Source organism: Metopolophium dirhodum, chromosome 1 (genome assembly GCF_019925205.1).
Source record: "Metopolophium dirhodum isolate CAU chromosome 1, ASM1992520v1, whole genome shotgun sequence".
Taxonomy (NCBI): domain Eukaryota; kingdom Metazoa; phylum Arthropoda; class Insecta; order Hemiptera; family Aphididae; genus Metopolophium; species Metopolophium dirhodum.
Window position 1 is genome coordinate 146,761,042 of NC_083560.1, and position 19,381 is coordinate 146,780,422.

The 19,381-nt window shown below is 28.0% G+C and overlaps 5 protein-coding genes and 1 pseudogene across 5 annotated transcripts; 4 read left to right on the forward strand and 2 right to left on the reverse strand.

The window, feature by feature from the left end:
- Positions 1–465: 465 nt before the first annotated feature.
- Positions 466–1,708, forward strand: LOC132937090 (uncharacterized; annotated as a pseudogene).
- A 2,302-nt stretch (positions 1,709–4,010) lies between these two features.
- LOC132933238 (uncharacterized) lies at positions 4,011–5,247 on the reverse strand. The gene is made up of 3 exons (XM_060999550.1): positions 4,992–5,247; positions 4,694–4,906; positions 4,011–4,109 (listed from the first exon to the last, which is right to left on the reverse strand). Exons 1-3 carry the CDS (start codon positions 5,184–5,186, stop codon positions 4,011–4,013), a joined length of 507 nt encoding a protein of 168 aa, XP_060855533.1. The 5' UTR covers positions 5,187–5,247.
- Positions 5,248–6,756: 1,509 nt separating this feature from the next.
- Positions 6,757–9,890, forward strand: LOC132933239 (zinc finger MYM-type protein 1-like). Its single transcript, XM_060999551.1, has 4 exons — positions 6,757–6,937; positions 7,294–7,470; positions 8,183–9,842; positions 9,884–9,890. Exons 1-4 carry the CDS (start codon positions 6,757–6,759, stop codon positions 9,888–9,890), a joined length of 2,025 nt encoding a protein of 674 aa, XP_060855534.1.
- Positions 9,891–9,940: 50 nt separating this feature from the next.
- LOC132933240 (uncharacterized) lies at positions 9,941–10,645 on the forward strand. Its single transcript, XM_060999552.1, has one exon. The coding sequence runs from the start codon at positions 9,941–9,943 to the stop codon at positions 10,643–10,645; it is 705 nt and encodes a 234-aa protein (XP_060855535.1).
- Positions 10,646–14,905: 4,260 nt separating this feature from the next.
- Positions 14,906–17,643, forward strand: LOC132933241 (uncharacterized). The gene is made up of 4 exons (XM_060999553.1): positions 14,906–15,089; positions 16,893–17,052; positions 17,148–17,320; positions 17,597–17,643. Exons 1-4 carry the CDS (start codon positions 14,906–14,908, stop codon positions 17,641–17,643), a joined length of 564 nt encoding a protein of 187 aa, XP_060855536.1.
- Positions 15,618–16,768, reverse strand: LOC132936770 (uncharacterized). Its single transcript, XM_061003538.1, has 3 exons — positions 16,752–16,768; positions 16,370–16,481; positions 15,618–16,148 (listed from the first exon to the last, which is right to left on the reverse strand). Exons 1-3 carry the CDS (start codon positions 16,766–16,768, stop codon positions 15,618–15,620), a joined length of 660 nt encoding a protein of 219 aa, XP_060859521.1.
- Positions 17,644–19,381: the final 1,738 nt, after the last annotated feature.

Consider the following 19,381-nt stretch of genomic DNA (forward strand, 5'->3'; position numbering starts at 1 on the left):
ATGGAAAAGCAGATTATAAACTGTATGCCAAAAATTGTTTGATATATCCATCACTTATTCACACGGCACTATTTTTACTATAATCATTGACCCACGAAATAGTAAAAATAAAAATGAGGGTCAAATTTAAATTATAATCATTGACGTACAATATACTAAAAATAAAAATAGGGCAGTGCGTATAAGTGATGGATACATAAAACGATTTTTAGGCAATACCGCATATGGTAAGCAAATAAAATATACAATTTTATACTGGTATGTTGTCAATGTCAAATATCTTTTAATAAATTTGTTGATCGTTAAAAACAAGGTGTATATCAGTTTTTATTTATAACCAACACCGTGTGTGATAGACATTGGCATGACTATTACTATATATCATAGTTATTAGTTTATATAAAATAAAGAGACCGAATGTGAATTTCATCAGTTAATTTTAAACAATACGAGTGCATAGTAATAATGTCCGACATGAGTGTACAAAATTCAGCCGATGAAGAAATCAATGTAAGTACATTATTATAATAATTATAATATATTATTAATATACTTTAATTTAACACCATTTATTAACATTAAGTTTAAAACATAATCATTTAAATTTAGGATCATTATTCATATCGAAAAAATGTGCAAATGCAAAAAAAAACCAAAAATCACTATGAAAGCTAAACCAAAAAAACAGAAATTAATAATGGTCAACACAAGCGATCAAAATTCAGATGATGAAGAAATTGATGTATGTACACCGGTATTATTATTATTATATTATAAACTTTTTTCTTGATTTCCTTACATTACACATCAATATGTTAAAAACATGAGTATATAAATTTAGGAACTTTATAATCATCGGAAAAATGGGCAAATGCAGAATTCTAAAAAACCTGAAACCGTAATAAAACCTAAACCAAAAAAACAGAAAGTAAAATTTTGTTTATTTTAATAATAATATATTTATCAATTAATATTGATTTTAGTTTCAGTCGCATTTATTAAAACTGGAACAAGAATATAATGGTTTAACAACTATGGTCAATGAAAACTGCATACGCGTAAAAAAATCAGATGGTGGAAATTTTTGTATCAAAATACCCGAAATGAAAACAGCAAGTGATTATTTGGTTATTCAAAAATACAAAACTTCGGACATGGAAAAAGTAGAGTCAAAAGACAGGTAACTATTATTATTTTGTATAAACAGAATATATTAAGATTTACACTAGGTATCATTAAAATGAATAAGAAAAAAAATAATTAAGTACAATATTTGTAAATTATTTGAGAAACATATAATGCCATTTCCATAGTACTATTTTATAACCTAAATAGACTATTATACCATTTGCGTAGTACTATTTTATAACCTAAATAGACACGATACTTACAACCAAACAATTTTGTGAATATAGGTATAATGATGTTTCGTCGTTGATATTAATAATATTCACACAGTATGTAAAATATTTAACTGCTCAACAATTGTGTCATCTAGTTTATTTGATAAAATATTTATGATAATATGGAAATATACTCATTTATAATATACAATCATTATTTTTTAAATAGATGGAAAACCTCAACGTTCAACGCAAAAACTATGCTGAACGAAAAAGATAAAGCTGACAATACAATAATAACAGCATTTAATAATTTGCAAGATTTATTAATGGATAAATTTATGTGTAACAACAACAAAAAAATTGAATCTTATAAATAATAACTATATGTTTATATTATTATAGTTTCACTAAATGGAACCCCGCCACTAATATTTGTGCATTTTTTATTTATTACCAAACGGTTAAAATATTTGTGTTCAATTTTATTTTAGAAAGCTTACAATTAATTCAGTAATTTATACAATATGATTATATTATGGAAAAATATTTTGGTTTATTTTGCCCAGTTAACATTTAAGATTATTTATAATATATAATATATTAATTATATTATTATCATTTATTATTAAATAAAGGTATGCATTTGACAAAATGTAATACATATAAATAATGTTTATTATGAAGGTATAATCTAATTATTATATAGTAAGCTTGCCGTATATCATGATTATTTTGGTTTTATTGGTTGGTTATATCAGGCTTTAGTATAATGTCTGCAAACGTTCCGTGATGGATTTGTTGTAATTCAAGTAAAAATGACCTCTCTTCATCCTTCAAGTCATCCATTTTGAAATTATAATCTTTAATATATGTACTGATAAAATCATTTCTAATACAATCAGGTGATAAATATAAAATATTAAACTTGATAATTATACATGCATTATTGACAACAGTTTGATACATCACTAATTTATTTGATAACACTATGATATTTGCATTTATACATGATTCCAATAATTTCAATCGATTTAAATTATCACTGGATAATGTGATTCTGTTATTATTATGATATAAACTAACTGATTCAGATTTTGCACATATTTTATAATAAAAATTATTATCTAAATGTAACCGTTTAGAATGTTGAACAGTGGATAAAGAACGAACAATTATATTAAAACTATCATCAGTTATAAACTTATTCCATTGAAATACATTTAGTATTAGATATCGTTTAGTTACGTTACACATGAATAAAATAATAACAGATAAAGGTTGATCAACTAGGTATCCAATATAAATGTTTTTTTTTATTCTGTTGATGTATGCTGAATATTGATTTAACTACTACGGCGTCCATTATGTGTGCAGTATCGATTTAATTATTGAATTCAAGATGATAATATTTTGGCTTATATTTCACACTAGTGGATCTTCTATGTATCTTCAATGTTTGACAGAGTTGACGTACCTATTGATTGATTTTTTATCGATTGAAATATATGTTCCAGTTTTAATTTAATTATTAGTACTTAAACAAATAAATAAAATACAGCATAGTCAACACTACTACACTGTAAAAACACAACTAAAATCAAATCTAAAAAAAGTCAAATATAGTGCATTGGATAACAGTTTAATCACATTACGAAAGTTAAAAGTGATTATTTAACTAATGATTTTTGTTTATTGATCAATATTTTTTAGATCAATAAACAGATAATAATTGATAACAATGCACAAACATGTATCAGGTCCGCAATCACAATTTTGATTTGACCACGCACATAAAGTAAAATGATTATTGTTTTTTTTCTGTTCCGCATTTAATAGCATAGCTTTTTAATTTTGATATTAATGTATAAAATTCAGTTAATTCCTTGAAATAAAAATGTGATGGATGAATTATACCCATTTTCTGAAATGACTCTTTCAATTTCTTTTAATAAGTCCATTGTAAATAATAACGGTTACTAATAAACTGATACAGATTAAGCTGTGCGTTATTATAATATAATATTATAAACAGTTATTACAAAATATAATAACCCGAAAATTGAAACATAATTTATTATAAAATTAAAAATTGCAGTTTATGAATAAAAAAACAGAAAAAAAACAAAAAAAATGTAGACTCATAGCCTAGTGGACTATGATACTGGGTGTAGTATTAACATACATACTTACCCTAAATTCAAATTTATCAAACTCTACACTCAACGCCTTAGCCCACTAGGCCATGAGTCTACAAGTTATTTAATTACTATTTGGGTATATAAGTTAAAATAAAAAAGTAAACAGTAAAAAACTTGGATAGTAAGCACCCGCAAATCTGATCGTTCAAGGGGGAAAGTCGTGGATAACCGTTTTTAAATCTCCCTGTAACAGTAAAAAACTGGGATAGTAAGCACCCACAAATCTGATCGTTCAAGGGGGAAAGTCGTGGATAAATGTTTTTAAATCTCCCTGTAACAGTAAAAAACTGGGATAGTAAGCACCCACAAATCTGATCGTTCAAGGGGGAAAGTCGTGGATAACCGTTTTTAAATCTCCCTGTAATTGTAAAAACTGGGATAGAACCTACAAATACTACCTACTAACAGACATAACAACAACATCATCCAATTTTCACTATACCTCCGTCCTTAGGAATTTTTTGTTTTAGCTGTGGCAAAAATGTCTAATAAGTTCACCCTGTATATCACTTACACCAGAATTAGCTAATAACTCTTTTAAAGAATTATCTGAAACATTTTGCATCTAAAGATGTACATCACTTAAAGCATTTTTCAACCTTTTTATTTCTTTTATGGCTCTATTATTTTTTTTTTAAATATTTTTTTGTGTTAATTGTACAATTTTAATGCCCTTTTGCTTTCTCGTAGAGTAATAAGCACTTAACATATTTTCAAGATTCTCAACAGTTTTTAATTCATAGATACTTAAAATGTTAGTCATATCAAATAGTTCTCCATATAAATGAAAATATATATCAGAATCTGTAATGTAAAAAATTATTAATATATCCTGAGATCTAAATTAAATTAAAATTATATTTCAATGTCAATTTGCTATCATAATATACTTAGTAATACATCATGGTGTTGACGACGTTTACAAAATAAAAAGACAAATTATTACCTTCAGAAATAACCAATTGCTTTTCAGCGACTGTAATTTATACCATATAAACTAAGTTTATAGAAAGAAATTATTTTTTTTTCTCCATTCAAATTAATATCAAAACACCATTTAGATGGAATATCTACTGATGACACATTTTCTAAAATCAATTTAAAAAATGTCATAACTTCATTGTCAACCTGTAATTATATACAAATAACTTGTCTAGTTAAGTATCGATAATTTAATAAATAGTTACCCTCAGCATGCTGAGTTTCATATGATTGAGAATCAGGTGTATTTTCATATTTGAAGTATGTATGATCATGTTGTACACAATGTACATCATTGTTTGAAAAAATTAAATCTTCATTAATTTTCAATATTTTAACTGGTATTGTACCAGCTTTAAGCTTTGGTCTTTTCAAACAAATCTAAAAATAATGAAAAATATTAAAAGAAAACTGTGGTTTAAGAGTTGTGACTTATGAATCTTTGTCTGTTGTAAAATGTACTCACAGAATATTTACTCGCACCAACACCACATTCCCACGTTGAAATAATATCATCTGGATTTAAGTGAGTAGCACATATCCTTGAATTGTGGTTTAAATTCATATTTAGTGCTATTTCCCATTCATTTTTTAAATTTTTAGGCACACTAAATAAGGATTCATTGCGATATCCACAATCTTTGACACAACACTTTGGCATTTTTCAACAGTTGGAGATTATAATAATAAAAAAATATCAAATACTCGTAATATAAATAAGCCTCTAGCCCACATTTACAAATTAAAATTATTCAATGATAAAATTAAAACAATTGTAATTTTTTTTTATTTTGGCGGCGTTTTTCTAGTCTTTATTATTTACCGGTGTCTGATAGTATGATCACAAATCACAATAAAATAGTATACTATTAGGATAGTTTTCGGGTTTGCCGCCAGGGTTCACTACAATCTAGTTCTACACGAGTCTTATGGCAAAACATATAGAACGGTCCATCTGCTATAAGCAATTTAATATAGGAGTTGTGTAACCAGTATATCTTAAACCGTGCTTTTAACAAGCTGACCCCGCGTAACGTATCCCCACGATTACACGATACGGTAGACCTTGGGTCTAACATCATGTTGGTGCGCGGAAACGTTTCCGTGTTTTTCGGAGGTTCGTATGGGAAACAGAACCCCGATCCGCTGATCGAGTTTCGCTTCTATATTGCTCTACTCTACTACTAAGCTTATGACGACAAAAATTATTAACGTGGCCGCTGGAAATTCACATAATATTTCCATTATATAATACGCATGGAAATGTTAAATGTTTTTGTAGATCGTATCGTATTATATGGGTTTGCTTATTATGTACCTAAAGTTTATTTAATGTATTATAACCTGAAAATATACATATATATTATTATCCGGATAAATGAGATGACTGACCTGCTAGACACCCAAAAAAGACGGCGGCTATATGATTTGCATGGACGCTCCAAATGTTTTACATTTTTTTTCACGTAATTTATTACCCCTTTCGAAGATGTTGGACCTCCCCGTTGATGACTTATTCGCGTTCCCCGCTAAATTTATTGACCGCCTGCGACCGTACTTCGTTCGCGAACAGCGAGATCGGACGGCGTCGTTATTACTATATACAGGCAGAGGCGGCTTGAACGTAATTACAAGAGGTGCACTCCTAAAAATATGGGGTGGGTGTATTTTTGTAAATTTTTGGGAAACTGTTATGGTTAATACTTAATACAACTACCATGTTTATGCCACTTTATGGACTATGATGATATTAATATATTATACTTATAGAATCAGATTGCTATAGCTGATTATATTTAATTATTACAGTCTATAGATGGTATTATAATATATATAATAATATATTAAGAAGACGTGTCAGTCGTCATTGAAAAAAATTACTCGAAAATAAACACGCGAGACTTGTATTAACTATTAACTTATATAAATAAAATGTTGTTATCATTATTCATTCTATTAACAGCTATAGTGATCGGCAGCAATGGGAAAATGTTTTATATATAGCTTCCAAATTATATTATCTTAGTAATCATAATATGCATTCGGAATTTATTTCGGCCAATTGGACATTTACGGTGGTCTAAATAACATCTGTGTTTCATATAAAAGCTGTCTGTATTTAATTTAGTGTTCGTTTGCAGACTTTAAATTTAAATTTTAAATTGTATATTGCTTGTTTTAATAGTGAATATTAGTGATTACTTAAAATATAAATTATAATATTATTTACAATGACAAAACCTCAAATATGTGCTTGTGGAAAAAATAAAAGTGATATGAACACCACTAATTGGATTCGACATACATCTTCCTGTAAAATTAGGAAATCTAGAGATGAATCTAGGTCGATTGAATGTTTTTTCGGTAATCCTAAAAAGCCTAAGCTGGAATTAGGTGATTCTATTTCATTGGGTAAGTTCACTAATTTTCTTAATTATTAAATTATAAATATAGAGAGCATTATCTAGTATAATTAATAAAATAATTATGTATTACCTAATAATATTTATTATTATTGATCTACATTATCTAATGTAGTAAAATCATTTAAATAGCTTATAAATTAAAATAGCTAATTTTTATATTATAGAAATTAATTTAAAAATTGTTATTTTAGAACAAGGTAGTAAAAAAAATAGTTTTATGACTATGAGTAAGAATAAACCAAAATCAAATAATAATCCAGGTAATAAATATTTGTATTCAAAAAATTTATAATTTTTGAATTATTCATACAATTTGAAAATAACGTTTTTTGACATTTATAGAAGTAGAAGAAAACTTATACAGTAGTAATTCTACTACTATTACTTGTGAGTCTGTTACTACTAAAACCTCGACTACAACTGCAACTGCCAAGTCTGTTACTACTACAACTGCCGAGTCTGTTTCTACTTCCTCTACTGACAATGTATTTGAAGTGATGAAGACTGATAAATATTCAGGTATTTTATTTTTTTTTTAAATATTATGTATTATATATTTATAAAATACCTGAATTATGTGTATGCATACTGAGTCTGAGTCTATGCAAGATAATGTTTAAAATATGGTTGTTTCATAACAAAATGATTTCATAAATTGAATATTACTTCACATATTGATACATGTTTAAAGAATAATAATGTACTTTGTTAATAGCATATAAAGATGCATATTTTATACACTGTTCATAAATTAACTATTTCCACTTTCTATATCTAAAAAAAAAAATAGAAAAATATTTTCTAATAATTTTCTTATAATCTAATTATTTGTTGACCAATTTAATGTGATATGAAAAATCATGAAAAAATGTTTGATACCTGAGTGAGAATAATTTTTCTATTATACAAATATTAATTGACTACCTATTACTTAATATCTTAGAAATTATTTATTTTAAATATATGATTATCTAATTATTCTCTTATTTATTTTAAATTATTTAAATATATCTAATTATTCTCTTATGTTTAATAATTACATTTAAATACCAACAGTTGGTGTAGAAAATATTAATCTTGTTGATGAAAGTGGAGATACAATAGGTCTAGTTCAGTATTATTTACTATTTTACTAATAAATATTAAACGGTTTTCACATATAAAATATAAGATATTGATAAAATTATTTTCAATGTCTTAAGAATTACCATAAACATTATGTTTGTTCTAGATTCAAATGAAAATATGATTAGTTGTATGATTAATGATGGAAATAAAGTTGATCCTATACTTCTGGAATCGACTAACACATATGAATCAGAACAATCTCCTAACAAATTTCGCAATGATCCTGCATTATATTTGAACAAGACAATATCGCATTGTTTGAAAAACAATCTACTTGAAATGGGTCCTTGCCAACCTACTGCATCAGAATTGGTAAACGCTGTTTTTCCAAAAGACACCTCTAGTCCTTCACGTTCATTTTCTTCAACATATTATTTTAAATTAGTGAATGGAAAAACTGTACATCGTAATTGGTTAGCATATCCTTCTTCAACTGACAGAATTTACTGTTGGACATGTAGGCTTTTTGGGACACCCGGCGCACAAAAAAACGGATTAGTCAGTTCGGGCTGTAATGCTTGGGGCCACCTTAGTGGTGTATATGGACGACTGCATAAACATGAGTCATGTAAAGACCACTTAGAATCTGAACTCAGTCGTGCCATGTATATGAGAAATAATCGAATTGATATTCTGACAGTTAAATCATCAAATTCCCGTGTAGCTACAAATAGAAAAGTAGTTAAAGTACTAATGGACATTGTTTTATGTTTGGCAAAGCATAATGATGCATACAGAGGTCATTTAGAAACAAATAAAGATCTTATTCAAGGGAAATTTCGTGATTGGGTTACAGTATTTGCTAAATACCATCCAATATTGGCATCACATTTAGACCGGATCAATTCTAATTCTAAACGGTCATCACTCACATTTTTATCAAAAACTTCACAAAATGCTATGATTGAAAGCGTTGCAGAAACTATTAGAGATAAAATTTTAGATGAAATTAAAACAGCTGGCATGTATTCACTTATTTTGGATTCGACAACCGATGTAGCAAAGCTTGATCAATTCGCATTTGTATTCAGATATTGTTCAAGTGAAGGAACTGTTCATGAACGATTTTTGTGTACAGATGAAACTGCAGATTCAACAGGTAATGGAATGTTTGCTTTATTTTGTAAAATTTGTGATCGTTATTCATTGAACTGGAAAGAACAATTAATTGGTCAAGCATTTGATGGAGCATCAAATATTCAAGGTGCTATTAAAGGATTGCGAACCATTATCCAAAAAGACAACCCAAATGCTTTACATGTTTGGTGTTTTGCACATTGCCTTAATCTTGTTGTCTGTGATTCTTGCCAAGCTAATATTCAAGTAAGAGATTTTTTCAGTATTATAGGTAGTTTAGTTACTTTTATTGGAGCAAGAAAAAGAACTGCTACTTACGTTGATTTACAGAAAAAATATTATCCGAACGAACGTTCACGCCGACTTAAACACTTTTCTAATACTCGATGGACTTATCATGATCGGTCAATAGATGTAATTTTAAGAACTTATAGAGCTGTTATTGAAACATTAAAAAGTATAAGAACTGACGAAACTGATAAAAAAACGCGTGATACAGCTAAAAGTTTTTTAAAAAACTTGAATAAGTTCAATTTTGTTCTTACAATGCACTTTATGAAAAAATTATTTTCCATCACAACACCACTTTCCAAATATTTGCAAGCTCCAGACATGGACTTCATCCAAGCAATGAAACTTGTTATGGCCACAAAACATCAATTGCAAGAAATGCGTATTGACAAAACGTACGGAAATATAATCAATAACTCAAAAACATTTTCTATAGAACATAATTTAGATGAAAAAGACATACAAGAAAAACGTGTTTCATTAAAAAAAAAAAATGTCTGGTGAAAACCAAAACGATGAAAGACTTAGTTCAGCAAAAGAGCGTTACATTAGTGAAGTATACAATGTCACACTAGACATTGCTATCAATAAGATTGAAGACCGATACTGCAATTCAGAAAATATTTTTAATGATATATTTTTTTTTTCTCCTGAACATTTGCAAAACCAAACCACAGCTATACCTAATTCATTTGACTACATCTGTAATTGGTTATCAGCATTTAAAATTGATAAAGAAAATTTAACTACCGAATACCGTTTATTTGCTTCAAATTTTAACAATTTAATGAAAGATAGCCCTGAAAATATCGATGAAAAATGTGCATTATCTGTAATTTCTTATGAAAGCAGTGAAAATGACTCAGAAACTTCAGGTGAAGACAACTTTGGAGACTTGCTGCAAGTATCAAATATATTGCAAAACTTAAGTAAAATGGGCATGGCATCAGCATTTCCTAATTTAAGTATGGCTTACAAAGCGATTTGTACATTGCCTCCAACATCCGCTAGTGCTGAACGTTGTTTTTCTAAATTAAAATTAATAAAAACTAACTTACGTTCAACTATGAGTGAGGCGAGACTAGATCATCTCATGGTAATATCGTGCAACCCAGACATTGATATAAATATGGACGATGCACTTGATAAGTTTGGATCAAGATCTAATCTACTGAGGTCAAATCTATTGTACCAATAATGTTAACAACTTTCACATTGTATCAAAAAAATTGTATTAACAACATTCAAATATATTATATTTAAATGACAATTAAATATACATTGTGATCACGATCACAGGTACTACAAAATATCTCAGGCATTCTTATTATTTGTTGTATTTTTAATTTATTATTTTATCATTATAGGTAGGTAAGTAACCTCCCGTTTTATTGTTATATCTAATTCCTAGGTATTTCAAAAAGTGCAATTTTGTTGTATATTTATTGTTAATGTTGGAACTAAAAATACTGATTATACCAAAATTTAATCAATTTTTATATAGAACACAAAAGACTACATTTATATGTTGTATTTTTAGTTTTTAATTTTACTATTGGTAGGTAACGATAACCCACTGTTTGATTGTTAGATAATATATATTGTAGGTATTATTATATAATTTTTATTTCAAAAAGTGCAATTTTTATTTTATATTTATTGTTAATTTTGGAACTATACAGACTTATTTTATTAAATTTTATAGGTAATCTATAGTATGGGACACAAAAACTGATGAACATATATAGTTTAAACTTTAAATAGGATATTATTCATGGATACAGGAATAATTATATAAACTGTTTTATGTGAAAAATAATTAAAAATAAATTTGTTTGCCTTAATACATTGTTATTTTGTTTCATTTTCATTTTCCCCATAAATTTTTAGTTGCGTACCTATATTGTATTATTTACGTCAGCCACAATCTTAACTTACATTATGGGGCAAATGTAAAAACGCTCATAACCATTCAAAAATATAACTAATACTGATTATTTGTTTACTTCTCCTCCCAGATTTTATCTTCTATAGTGGCCAAAAAAAAGGGGAGGCACATGGTCCCTCTCCCTACAGCAGGTGCCCTTGGTGGTGGTGTTTAAAATATAGGTGGGTGGTCTGAATTAATATGTGCACTCCTAATATCAATTGTCTCAATCCGCCACTGTATACAGGCATATATATATGCGTCGAAGCGTTCGATTTTATATTTTACAGACTTTTGCCTACTCGGTCTCGGTGACGCCGTGACCTACTCATATATTAGCAATATATGATGAATTAATACAATAGCAAAATATAACTTTATGTATTTAATTAAAGTCTAGCAATTGAATTGTATAAATATATGGCTATACTATTTGATATTACTTATATAGGTAGATTTAATTATGAGTATTATATGAAATCAACTATTTAATACATAATAAATTAATTACTCGAATAGACAATAGTAACATAACTAACGTACATGTATACTATGTTGTGCTTAATATACTACTGTTCGAGTGAGTTTATTGGTTGAGGTAATAATATATGACTATGATATATGACTATACTATATAGGAGCCCATGTCAAACGATTATGTGGTTAAATATATTATAATATACTACGTAGTAGGTACTTAAAATATTACAGTTTTTAGGTGAGTCAAATTATGTTTATTAATAGACAAAATATTATAACTTAATATGTATTTAATTAAATTCTGGCAGTTAAATAATTGTATTATGAAATGACTATGTTATTAAACTATTTAATAATTAATATTTAATTAATACTATTTTATTATTTACACATTTATTGAGCAACCTACCTATATTATTTAACAAGGACTGGATTATATGGTTCTTTACTTGAATAGACGACAATAGTACAATATAACTATATAGTACCCACTTAATTCATTACAGTTTTTAGGTGACTTGATTGGTTGAGGAAATTAAAAATTATAATGCTGCAGACACCAGTATTATATTACAATATTAATAAACAAATATATCTTCATATATTTCAGTAAAGTCTGGTAGTTAAATTGTATAATGATATGCCTATACTGTTTGATATTTCTTATGTAGAAACGTTTAGTAAATATAGTTTTTAAATAAGTAATTGATAAACAACAATAATTAATTAAGCGGCGTCATGTCGTTATTACTATATACAGGCTTGAATATATGCGTCGGAGGGATAGATTTTTTTGCGCAATACGGTTTAAGAGTCATAGATTTGACGTCAGTTTTCAACTCGATAGGTAGGTAGGTAGATTTAGGCCTCTTTCACAGCCGCGCGTACGGTACGCAAGCTGATGAATACGCGCGTACGCAGCGTATGAAAAATGTATTAGTATAAAACTGGACTTAATGCGTTGTGCATGACTGCATGAGTTGATTCATAGGATATAGTTACTAACATGCAAAATTAATTAAGTCCATTTTTAATGTATAAATTATTAATATTATTATTTTTTTTATCATTATTGAGTAGTTAGAATCACGATTTAAAGTATTTAATCGTGGTTAGTGGTTAGTGGTTACAATTAAATTGATTATAAATATTTATTATAAATACTTATTTTATATTTATTGAAGTTTATAAATAGTTATTTCTCGCGAAGATTAGAATATTATTTTGATTAGAACTATTAGTTAAATAGTTAAACTACTTGCATGGAAAAAGAGGAAGTAATGAAATTGATTCTTGTTTGTACCGTTACATAAATACACTTGATAAAAATGTAACTGGTTTATCACTTTTTTCTGATACTTGTGGGGGCCAGAATAGAAACAAAAATGTTGCAGCTATTCTTATGTTTATAGTTCAAACCAGTAATCATATCCAAGTCATTGAACAAAAATTTTTAGAATCAGGTCATTCTATGATGGAGTGTGATTCAATGCATAGCTCTATTGAAAAAGCTAAAAAGTACACTAGTGTGTATACAGTAAATGATTGGTTAAACATCTTCAAGTATGCTCGCTCTTCTCGTCATCGGAGTAATGTTCAGCCTTATGAAGTAATTGAAATTGAATATAATGATTTTTATGATTTGGCAGGATTATCCAGTGCATATTTACAAAATACTGGCATAAATACATGTGGTGAGAAAGTAAACTGGCTTAAAATAAAAACACTGAGATATGACAAAGAATATCCAAATCATTTGCTATATCGATATGATTATTCTGATGAGTTTTCTAAAATAAACATAAAATTAGTCAAAAGAAGGTCAACTGCACGAACTGAGTTTGTACCTAAAGAAGCTGATCAACTTAAAAAAGCCTATACAAGTATGTTACCAATATCAACAGCTAAGTACAATGATTTGCAAAAGTTATGCAAACAAAATGTTATTTCTTCTCAATACCATGCTTGGTATGCTTCTCTCCCATCCACATTAAGAGTGTTAGATTTAAATCCTATACTAGAAAGTGATTATGATGAGACTTCAGAATAAAAAATATGTATTATGTATTTCTATTAAGTTTTTTTTTTATTTAAAATCATTCTGTTAATTACATTTTAAAAGTGAAAGTTATTTTAATTTATATTTTATATTTGTTTATGCATTTTATTTTATTTTGAGAATTAAATTTAAATTCAGGACTTGAAAGAAATTCTGATAAGATTTCAGAATAAAAAAGTTATTACATAAAATTTTTTTAAAGTTTTTTATTTTATTTTAAAGTATATTGCTTATGTTAATTTCTAAAATGTTATTTTAATTGTTATTCTTTAAAATGTTAAAGTTTATGCATTTTTTATACCTATAAATATCATTATAATATTATGAAAAAATATAAAATGTTTCCTATTGATTATAAAAAAATAAAAAAGAATTAAATTGTATTAAAATGAGTTTTTATATTATATTATTTAGATTCTGCAGGTCAACAATTAGATACTTGCAATACACACTAAGTCCATGTAAACTATGCAAAAGTCACTAAGTCCAACTTAGTAAATTTTATTTTAACTATAATAAGAATAATACAATTCACAGTGTAATATTGTTTACAGCCATTTATAAATGACTACTTTACTTAAGAGAAAATCAATTAAAACAAGCAAAAAAAAATTTGGTTACATAATATTATGGAATTAAAGATTGGAAAAATTGCAAAAGCTCATACTCAAAAATCATGTTTTTGGACTTGGTGTGTTTTGCATGAACGGGGACGAAATACACTGTTTCACAGACACGCGTACGAAACGCGCGCGTTTTTTTGTACCCGCGTACGGCATGATCCGTACGCGTGGATCGTCGGTCGCGCGTACGGTACGTGTGCTGACCAGTTATGACATGTAATGGAATGGTTCAGAGCCCTGCGTATCAAACGCGTGTCGCATCGGTTTTTCACTTTGTCATCGATGTTCATTGAGAGCGTTGAAACTTAATTTTCAAAATCCTTTGGTTTTAAAAGTTTTAAAAGTGCTAAATAATAACAATAAAAAAATATGGCACAACTAAACATTGATACAGAACTTCTAATTAGTGAAGTAGAGGCCAGAAAAAATCTCTGGCACGCTGGTGATGAATTATATAAAGATCGTGACATCAGAATCAAAAGTTGGAAAGAAATCACAAGTAATATAATAAAAAATTATAACGAAATGTCTGATTTCGACCAGAAAAAAGCAGGTAAGTACATTTTTTAGAATAAAGACTATATTATAATAATGTTATCTTTCAAAAAGTATCTATAGGCAGGTAGGAAGTATTGCAAAAGATACTTTTTAAAAATATTCAAGTACAGATATACAGATACTTCTTTTAAAATACGTATTTGAGTACTTGGAAAGTATCTAAATACTTTTACTCTAGTACTTTACAAGACTGTAAGTAGGTAGGTCTTATAAGTCAAAAAAAAATTGCTATAATAACTACAATATATTTTATATTGCTATATTTTAAATTAAAATAATACAAATAATTAATGGATTATTCTGTCTTGCCATTCAACCTTTCCTGTATCACTGATGAAATAATTAGCGAACATATCTCGTATATTATTTCCGGACCTGTTAAGTAGATCTACTTCTTCATTTGAATTTATCAAACCACTTACACTAAGTGTATCTTCAAACTTATATCCATCTCTTACTCTAACAAAATTGTGTAAAATACAACAAGCTTTCACAATTTTTTCCGAAAGTTCCACGCTAACATTCAACGGCCTATGTAAAATTCTCCACTTGTTGGATAAAATCCCAAATGTTGACTCGATGTATCGTCGCGCTCTTGATAATCGATAGTTAAATATTTTCTTTTTGTAGTTAAGATTACTCCTGGCGTACGGTCTTTAAATAGATCGAGATACACCAAAACTTCATCAGCAACAATTACAAATGGCAATGATTGATTTGTGTTATCTCCAGGTAGTGGTCTTTGATTTGGAATCGAATCATTTTCAAGCTTCTTGTAAAACATACCATGTCTAAAAACACTAGAATCGCCATATTTACCTTGAGCTCCAATATCAACGTACGTGAAACAGTAATTGGCGTCACAAATTGCCATTAAAACAATCGAATAATAATGTTTGTAGTTATAAAATAACGAACCACTTTGCATAGGTTTTATAACTCTTACGTGCTTACCATCTAAAGCTCCGATACAATTTGGGAAATTTGTGATATTTCCAAATTCAGATGCAATTGTTATCCACTTTTCTTCTGTTAAGGTAGGCATACATTCAACCTTAGATCATATACAATGGATGGAGCCATGTGTGTATTTCTCGTATACCGAGCTGTGTCCAACATAACCCCCCACTACCTATTTAATTCAAGGTACAACGAGTTATTACGCATGCGTTTCGCCAACAATCACTATAAAATAACTAATAAGCGGGGGGTTATGTTGGACACAGCAAATGATTAAAGTAGCGCCATCCATTGTATATGATCTAAGCATTCAACTTTTAAATTCCAGATGCTATCACAGACTTGCTCCACTATTCCACTGATAGTAGAAATTCCCATTCTATATGTATAATGTAAATCCGTAAATGTATTACCAGAAGCGAGATACCTGAAAATTAAAAATATTAAAAAATTTGTATAATTTATTACTACCTAATTAATGTATTGATTTAACAATGATGTGTCTGTTTTTTTTGTCAGCATGTATACGTATACGATAAGTACCTAGTCCAAATAGACTTATAAATTGATTTTCTATATACACTATTAAATGTTCAAAATATTTGGACGTATTTTGAGCTATATACACATTTTCTATTTTAGATTCTGAGTGGAACGAAGAATGTATTGATTTTACAATGATGTGTGTTTTTTTTACTTTTTACACTCATACATGTATATCAAACGAATAACATTATTATAACCTATATAATATCTATCCAATCTATCCAATTATTATAGTTAATAGTTTATATATTTTATATTTTAATAATATAACCTATCTAACCTATTTATTTAGTTGAAAAAGTGCAACAACGGTGGAAAACTGCAAGAGATGCAAAAATGCGATCAATTTCAAAAAACAAAAATATGAAGTCTGGATCCGCTGCAAAAAACTTAAAACACTATATTTACGATCGTCAACTTCAGTTTTTAGAAACAGTTGCTGAACCCAATACGTAAATAATACCTAATTGTATTTCTTTAATATATCTCAACAGTAATATATTATAATTATAATTATATAATTTATGCTAAATATTTTTAATTTCAGAAGTCAATCAAGTCTTGATGAAATTGACGTTGTCCAAGCCGAAGTTGAGGAAGACGATCAAAATACTAAAATTGTAGAGGATCAGGATGATAGCATAGAATTACCTGCAGAAACTGAAAAATGGAAAAGGAAGAGAAATACTGGGAGTACAACTGGGAGTAAAATTAATAAAAGTAACCAAAACTTCAATAATAAAAATAACAATAGTAATAATAATATAATATGTATTAGGTTTACTAAATATTATATCATATATTCATATAAATTCTAAATTAACAAATTCATTAATTGATTACTGTTATTTGCGAATGTATTTATTACATTTTCTTTGTCTATTGGTATATCTTGTTCACATGCTATGCGCATCAATCCTTCTAATCTTGGCTCTACCGTTGTCGAACGTAATCTTGTTTTAATTAGTTTTAATTTTGAAAAACTTCGTTCTGTAGAAGCACTTGAAACTGGCAATGTGACTCCAATTTTAATTAACATATAAATATTTGGTAATACATCTTTTATACTTGAATCAGTAAACAACTGAAATATATATAATAGTGAGCTAATATTCATGGAGTTTCTAGGTAATATTATAGATTCTTCTTCATCTTCAGAACTAGATTCAACATCATTATTGTCGCCATCATCAGATATTAGATAAGTCTTATGAAGGCTTTCAGGTAAATGATAAGTTTTTTCTAAAGCAGAAAAACAATTTACAAGCCACATGAATTCAGTTTTTAACAATTCAGCATTTAAAAAGTTTGGATAAATTAAAGATATACTTTCAAAAGCATCATTTGGCATTTTATGATTATCAGTTTTTATTTCTAAAATTCTTTTTTTTGTTATAAGTGATAAATCTTTAAAAACTGATAATGATGATTCACTAAATTTCTTGTCAATCTCATTACTTATAATGTCAATTACAATATAAAATGTGTGATACTTAAAATTATTAAGAGGATCAGTTGTTGGCTCATCCGATGCTTGTTCACCCGGCATACGTTTTCTCTTCCTATGACGTTTTTGGGGTAAAGGAGTAAAAGTGAAATTTTCTTCACTGTGAACCTCAATAAATTTGTTTACCTCAAAAATAATTGAATCAAATTCATCTCGCAGTTTCAACAACTGATTTTTCTTAGATATAATCATTTCTGACGTTATGATAAGATCTGTATCTATAGCTTGAAGTATTTTACTTAATGGATCTAATAAACCAAATATTCTTTTAAATACAAAACAAGTGTACAAAAATCGTTCAGTCTGAAAATATTCAATAAATGTTGATGCGTCAGATGAAAATTCAGATTTATGAAGATCTTCAAGTGTATCAATTAAAGCTTCCCATGTGATTAAAATTTTATTTAATGCTGTAGAGTGACTACTCCATCGTGTAGTAGTAACACGTTTCAAACTACGAACTGCCCATGTAAGATTACGTTCTTTTTGATTTTGTTCAAAAACAAATACACGATTTTTGCTACTTCATATAAAATCATATACTTTGGCCAAAATCCCAAAAAAATCAACAGCTTCAAGACAGCTTTTAACACCTTGTTCAACAATTAAATTTAAACGATGTGCCCAACACCAGATATAAATAGCTTGATTATTTTCACTTTTAATTTTTGCTTGTAGACCGTTTTATTCGCCTCGCATATTAGCTGCGCCGTCATAGGATTGACCTATCAAATTATTTTTCCAATCAATATTGGTTTTCTCAAAAATATTAAGAAAAATACTATAAAGGGTCTGACTATTAGTGGATGAAGTAGTACAGATCATAAGTAAACGTTCAACAATTTTACCTTTGCTTTCATCGGTATATCGAATTACAAAAGATACTTGTTCATGCCTTGATATATCGAATGTTGTATCTATTGATATACTAAATATTCTAGCAGTATTCACTTCTTGTACAATTGATTTTAAAATTGAATTTGAGATTGAATCAATAAGTTGGTTCTGTCGTTGCCAAGTAATAAAAGATGTCATATGTTTTCCTTTTTCTTTTAATTGGGTTATATATGAGGACAAAACTGGCGAATACTCGGCTAGCAAAATAACGAGATCTTTGAAGTTTCCTCTAACAGCATCAGACCATTTTTCGTTGTGTCCTTTAAATGCTAATCCATGTTTTCCTAAAAACAATGTTATGTCCACGAGTTGTTTTACAATAATCCTATTGGTTTGAACTTCAATTTTTTTTTCGCTTTCAATGCTGGTAACAACGG

Bases quoted from the DNA above. Each gene is read 5' to 3' on its own strand.
- LOC132936770 (XM_061003538.1), bottom strand. The intron at 16,149-16,369 runs GTTGAATGCTTA...ATATGATCTAAG, and splicing joins ATAGCATCTGGAATTTAAAA to GTTGAATGTATGCCTACCTT.
- LOC132933239 (XM_060999551.1), top strand. From the start codon at position 6,757: ATGACAAAACCTCAAATATGTGCTTGTGGAAAAAATAAAAGTGATATG. The intron at 6,938-7,293 runs GTAAGTTCACTA...TGACATTTATAG, and splicing joins AGGTGATTCTATTTCATTGG to AAGTAGAAGAAAACTTATAC. The intron at 7,471-8,182 runs GTATTTTATTTT...TGTTTGTTCTAG, and splicing joins GAAGACTGATAAATATTCAG to ATTCAAATGAAAATATGATT.
- LOC132933241 (XM_060999553.1), top strand. From the start codon at position 14,906: ATGGCACAACTAAACATTGATACAGAACTTCTAATTAGTGAAGTAGAG. The intron at 15,090-16,892 runs GTAAGTACATTT...CTATTTATTTAG, and splicing joins TTTCGACCAGAAAAAAGCAG to TTGAAAAAGTGCAACAACGG. The intron at 17,321-17,596 runs GTAACCAAAACT...TTCGTTCTGTAG, and splicing joins TGGGAGTAAAATTAATAAAA to AAGCACTTGAAACTGGCAAT.
- LOC132933240 (XM_060999552.1), top strand. From the start codon at position 9,941: ATGTCTGGTGAAAACCAAAACGATGAAAGACTTAGTTCAGCAAAAGAG.
- LOC132933238 (XM_060999550.1), bottom strand. From the start codon at position 5,186: ATGCCAAAGTGTTGTGTCAAAGATTGTGGATATCGCAATGAATCCTTA. The intron at 4,907-4,991 runs GTGAGTACATTT...CATTATTTTTAG, and splicing joins TTGGTGCGAGTAAATATTCT to ATTTGTTTGAAAAGACCAAA. The intron at 4,110-4,693 runs GTTATTTGTATA...GTACATCTTTAG, and splicing joins ATCGATACTTAACTAGACAA to ATGCAAAATGTTTCAGATAA.